Below are 1936 nucleotides of genomic sequence, written 5' to 3' on the forward strand. Positions count from 1 at the left end.
GCCGTGACGGCGCGTGAGGTACACGCGCCGCCGAGGGGAGACCTCTCAGCAGCAGGAAACGCCGGTTTCGTCCGGAACCACCGATGGCCAAAGTGGTGGGAGGCTGTGGGAGCAAACAGGGTGGTCACGCGCCGGCCAGAGCGAAAAACGCTCTGGAGCGTGCAAGCCACGCGCTGGGGAGGAGGCGGCGGTGGAAGAACTGGAGACCATCGGTGGAAGCCGGGGACGCCGGAGAACCCATTGGTGAGGAGCGTGTCGTGTAAAAATCGAAGGAGGAGAGTAGATCTAGATTCGAAAATTTCGATCCTAAAACCGTTCCAAAATTTACAAAGAACACGGTGAAGGGCGGAGGGAAAAACCAGAGACATATGCTGTGTGGTGACAAACCAGAAAGCATGGAAAAACTTGAAAGGATAGAGGGGTAGATGGAGATTTCGCCTTATCTCCAGTGGCTTAAAACATCGAAAAGGATAGTGGGATAGATGGAGTTTATGCCTTATCTCCAGTGGCTTAAAACACCTTAAAAAAGGAAGACGGATGACGGAAGGTGAGAAGGGTGGATGGGTGGTAGGAAGGATGAAGAGATGAGGTATGGAATAGTGATGGGTGAGCGGGAGAGAAGCACAAAGCTTCCCTCCCATGGAGACTTTCACAGAGGACACCAGAGAATTCTAGAGAGAAGGTAGAGAGAATTCTAGAGAGAAGGGAAAAGTACCATATCTTAATTAAGTAATTAATTACTTATCATATTACAAAAATAATATGAAGCCTAGAGGCTTTTAATTTGCCAAGTAACTTCCTTGATCGTAGCTCTATAAAAGGCACCAGCCGACCAGACCCCATAGGTAAAGCCAAACATTTGAATTGTGTCCTAATGGCTGACGAGGTGGTGCTGTTTGGCATTTGGGGAAGTCCCTTTAGTCGCAGAGTAGAGATAGCTCTGCAACTGAAAGGAGTGGAGTACAAATACATCGAAGAAGATTTAGCCAACAAGAGTCCTTCGCTTCTGCAATACAATCCCATTCACAAGAAGGTTCCCGTGCTTGTACACAGTGGAAAGCCTATTGTGGAGTCTCAAGTTATTCTTGAATACATCGATGAGACATGGCAAGGCTATCCCATATTGCCCAAAGATCCTTACGAGAGAGCCGTTGCACGTTTCTGGGCCAAGTTCATAGATGAAAAGGTAATTAATTATATTTTCTCTTAGCTTCCTCTATCTTGGAAACAAACTAAAATGTCGTTTTCCTTCCCCATAACGAGGAACCCACCCAGCGACCAAAGCCCTCGACACTAAAATTTAATCAAGCCTTCTGTTTTTGTTTCTTTTCAGTGCTTGCCTGAGATATTGAAAGCTTGCTGGGGCGAAAAGAAAGAGCACGAGAAGGCTGTAAAAGAAGTAGATGAGCTTCTCAAGGTACTAGAAAATGAGGTAAAAGAAAAGAGGTTCTTTGGAGGACAGAGTATTGGAATGGTAGATATTGTCGCTAACATCATAGGCTTTTGGCGTAGAGCTTGTGAAGAAGGTTCGGGGGTAGAGTTGTTGACAAGAGAGAAATTTCCCAAGCTTCGTAACTGGATCGACAAGTTTGTGAGCAGCAGTGTAATCAAGAAAAATTTGCCTCCCAGAGACAAACTGGTTGTCTTTCTAAGAGATTGCTTCGGGAGTGCCAATGCTTCCAAATAGATGAGTTTACATGGGCAACTCGCGCGCAGTTGGTGAAAATCTAGTGCATAATAAATCCACCACTGTAATAAATTTGGCTTCTCTTGTGTTTGTAATTTCATATATATATATATCATGACTCTTGTTTGTGATGCTTGGCCAGCTTGGGCTATGCCCGTGCCCCGTGCATATTTACTCCACTTCTATAAGTACCATATATTTATTTCTTTTGGATCCGTCTAAAGGCTTTAATTAAATATTTTCTTTTTC

The 1936-nt window shown here is 44.8% G+C and overlaps 1 protein-coding gene across 1 annotated transcript; it reads left to right on the forward strand.

The window, feature by feature from the left end:
- The first annotated feature begins 874 nt into the window (after positions 1–874).
- Positions 875–1687, forward strand: LOC133874288 (glutathione S-transferase U8-like). The gene is made up of 2 exons (XM_062312175.1): positions 875–1186; positions 1334–1687. Exons 1-2 carry the CDS (start codon positions 875–877, stop codon positions 1685–1687), a joined length of 666 nt encoding a protein of 221 aa, XP_062168159.1.
- The last annotated feature ends 249 nt before the right edge of the window (positions 1688–1936 follow it).

This window comes from Alnus glutinosa, chromosome 7, assembly GCF_958979055.1.
Source record: "Alnus glutinosa chromosome 7, dhAlnGlut1.1, whole genome shotgun sequence".
In the NCBI taxonomy this organism is placed as follows: domain Eukaryota; kingdom Viridiplantae; phylum Streptophyta; class Magnoliopsida; order Fagales; family Betulaceae; genus Alnus; species Alnus glutinosa.

What these genes read in the sequence shown, in the direction of transcription:
- LOC133874288 (XM_062312175.1), top strand. Translation starts at nt 875, where the DNA reads ATGGCTGACGAGGTGGTGCTGTTTGGCATTTGGGGAAGTCCCTTTAGT. An exon ending in CCAAGTTCATAGATGAAAAG is followed by an intron (nt 1,187 to 1,333) that starts GTAATTAATTAT and finishes GTTTCTTTTCAG; the next exon opens with TGCTTGCCTGAGATATTGAA.